General features: G+C 55.9%; 1 protein-coding gene across 1 annotated transcript; it reads right to left on the reverse strand.

Annotated features, from left to right (window-relative positions):
* Positions 1 to 322: 322 nt before the first annotated feature.
* On the reverse strand, positions 323 to 2,727 carry LOC114688189 (mediator of RNA polymerase II transcription subunit 14-like). Its single transcript, XM_028862807.2, has one exon. It carries the CDS (start codon positions 2,605 to 2,607, stop codon positions 1,366 to 1,368), a length of 1,242 nt encoding a protein of 413 aa, XP_028718640.1. The 5' UTR covers positions 2,608 to 2,727; the 3' UTR covers positions 323 to 1,365.
* Between the last annotated feature and the right edge of the window lie 744 nt (positions 2,728 to 3,471).

The raw sequence follows: 3,471 nt of genomic DNA on the forward strand, positions 1-3,471 counted from the left end.
TGATTATACTGTCCAATCACTATTTCTAGGCCTCTACTTAACAACTTTATTTGAAAGATAAGGGGGATGGTGGAGAGATGGCTCAGTGGTTAAGAGCACTGACTGCTCCATCAGAGGCCCTGGGTTCAATTCCCAGCACCCACACGGCAGCTCACAACTGTAACTCCAGGATCTGACACTCTCACACAGACATATATGCAGGCAAAACACAAATGCAGATAAAACAAAGATACATAATTAAAAAAGAAAGCTGAAAGGGGTAGCTTCCACTGAGGCTAAAATTAAGATTATTGAACATTGCCAATTAACAGACACACACACCTAGAAAAAAAAAACAACATTTAATCAATTTAACCATTTAGCCAAACATTCACACAGTTCTGGACTGCCTAACTTTACTTCCTAAGGCCCACTTCGCATTTTTGCTAAGCTTCCCTTCCCCTATACTTAAAAATGTTAGGACTCCCTGGTGGATAAGACCCATCATAGATGCCTCATCCCAAGTTGATCCAGGAAGCCCTGATAAAGTGATTGGCAGTTCTACCCACCCAGCAGAGGACTGCACTCTCAGCTGGGGATTTGGTAAGAGAATGACTCCACCTACGTGATGAGCCAGCAGTGGAGATGAGGTCCATTTTTCTCACTCAGGTCTTTGAAGGGCTGTGACTGGGTGCCATTTTGAGAGGAGGTCTACTATTGAAGGCACAGACTATTCTGGAACCATCGCAAGTCAAAGGGCCAGCATGCCACAGCCTCTGGGTAGCAGACTGCAGTGGAGGGCAGTTGTGAGGTGAGTATCAGGAGAGCCAGATATGGACACGCTGAGTTCATGCAGCTTGGGCGTTGAAAGGTCTGGTCGTCGATGGTGATAACAGACCCCATTCATCAGATGATAGATGCAGTCTTACAGGCCCTGAGCCCAAGGTCAGCAGGCAGCCCAACCTCTGTCGCCATCCGTCTGTTGCAAGGTTCTCTGCTGGTGGGACTGAAAACTCTGAAGCTCAGGTCCAGCAGAGTTCTCTCAACTTCTGCAGCCTCTGCCCTCCTGAAGGGTGCTTAATGCAGTATTCAAAGCACTGAGACACCACAGTCCTCCAGTATAGATGCCAGTGTCTGCTTTCTTGACTCCCCAATGCATTCAAGAGACACCCCTTGGCTTGAGCATGGCCAATCCAGGGTGTATAAACTGGGGAGTCTCTGGAGTACAGGACAACCTGCATGGCCCACAGGCTGCAAGTCTAAGAGTGGCCAGCAGAGGTTTCTGGTATGCAGAGAAGGTTAGCTCCTAAAATGAAGTCAGCTCTGTTGGGACATCTGACACTTGACTGGTTCAGGCTCAGTGCCCCCAGTTTTAGCATTGAAGCTTCAGGGAATGGCCTTCAGTTCCTGCAGCTTCTGATGGGCTCTCCAGTGCACACTGTCAATCAGGAGCTTTTCTATTGATAAGTGGTCCATCTTCACAGCTCTTCCCACTAATTTAGGATCAGAAGCTGGAAAAGGAGGATCATGAAAAATCTGTAAAGGCTTGGAGACATCATTCTCATCGATTTTAATTGTAACTCTGTGAACAGATCCTGAGTCTGTTTTTCTCCCTAGTACCTGTTGATTCCAAACTGAGAGACAGAGGCACTGCCCCGCATGATACCTTTCCACCTGGACAAAGTTACCCCACCTCTCTCGAATTAACATCAGAGTCTGGGAATGTAACACTTCTAATTGAAGTGATAAGCAGAAACAATGTAGGCAGTTGTACATGTCCAGAAGAGGTTTCTCACCAGCAAAGAGCCGAGACTGCACCAACCGATGAATAAAGTCGATTTGCATGCTATGAACCAAAGGTCGGCCATCTCCTGTTTCCTTATCCTCAACTAGAATTTCTAGCTTGAGAAGGCGCCATGGAACTTCTGGATCATCACCCATTACCGTCAAAGTTGCTTCAAATTCTCCTTCAACTCGAAACTTCACACGGCCATTTGCCACTGTAAGATTTGCTAGTGGAGGAAGATCTGTTGTTGCAAGCCTATGTCTAAGAATCTGATTGAGCCGATGAAGTGTGGCTTGTTTCTCAATTTTGGTAATTGGGTCTGGAGGAATAATTTTATCCCTGATGCAGGTTGGAAGCCGAGGATAAGAGCCAGTAGTCAGCACATCAATGGCATACGGGATAGCAAAATTAGGCAGGCGTGCGTGGACCAGTGCGTCTCTTGCTAAGAAGGCCAAGCGATCAGCGGTGTCCACAAACAAGATAGCTTGCTGATCTAAAAAGCTTGAGATCATCGCACACTTTTCGACTTTGCCAGCATCATTAGCCCATTTTACTAACGCTAATACTCGAACGAAGAGTTGACGTGTCCGGCTAGCAAACTGTACAATTTCTATTTTCCTTTCCACATCAGATTTCCTTGGTAGTAAGTCCGTCAGCATCAAGAGCTCCGAGTAGGCCCGGTGCAGTAGAAATTCGATGAGCGTGCTAAGCCGGTATCCAGGGCTAGCCGCCGCCGCCGCCGCCGCGGCTCCCGGCCAGGGAGGAGCCGGGGCAGACGCTGAGCCGCTGTCGCCGCCGCCCGGAGGGGTCAGCTGGTGGTTCTGCCGCTGCACTGAGGCCATGGCGGCGCACAGCCCGGCTTGGCGCAGCCACCCGAGATGCGGCCCTGGAACCTCCTCCCGGGCGCGGTGACCACACCGACTCTGAACAGGAAGCCCGAGCCCGGGCTGCGGAGGCCCGCCCCCATGTGGGGCGGGGCCGGCCGGCCAGAGAGGCGGGCGCGGGGCGGGGCGGGCGGAGAGCCGGGCCAGCAGGCCGCAGGGAAGCGAGCGCAGGGCGGGGCGGGCGGAGAGCCGGGCCAGCAGGCCGCAGGGAAGCGGGGCGGGGCGGGCGGAGAGCCGGGCCAGCAGGCCGCAGGGAAGCGAGCGCAGGGCGGGGCGGGCGGAGAGCCGGGCCAGCAGGCGCAGGGAAGCGGGGCGGGGCGGGGCGGGCGGAGAGCCGGGCCAGCAGGCCGCAGGGAAGCGGGGCGGGGCGGGCGGAGAGCCGGGCCAGCAGGCCGCAGGGAAGCGGGGCGGGGCGGGCGGAGAGCCGGGCCAGCAGGCCGCAGGGAAGCGGGGCGGGGCGGGCGGAGAGCCGGGCCAGCAGGCCGCAGGGAAGCGAGCGCAGGGCGGGGCCGCAGGGAAGCGAGCGCAGGGCGGGGCCGCAGGGAAGCGAGCGCAGGGCGGGGCCGCAGGGAAGCGAGCGCAGGGCGGGGCCGCAGGGAAGCGAGCTCAGGGCGGGGCGGGCGGAGAGCCGGGCCAGCAGGCCGCAGGGAAGCGGGGCGGGGCAGGGCGGGGCGGGCGGAGAGCCGGGCCAGCAGGCCGCAGGGAAGCGAGCGCGGGGCGGGGCCACTGGAGAGAGCGAGCTTCTGCGACTCGGGATCCCTTTCTTTAACAACCAATTCCCGCGTTTTAACCTCCGACACCCTCTATGGCTGGGACTTGAAT

This window comes from Peromyscus leucopus, chromosome 3 (assembly GCF_004664715.2).
Source record: "Peromyscus leucopus breed LL Stock chromosome 3, UCI_PerLeu_2.1, whole genome shotgun sequence".
Classification (NCBI taxonomy): domain Eukaryota; kingdom Metazoa; phylum Chordata; class Mammalia; order Rodentia; family Cricetidae; genus Peromyscus; species Peromyscus leucopus.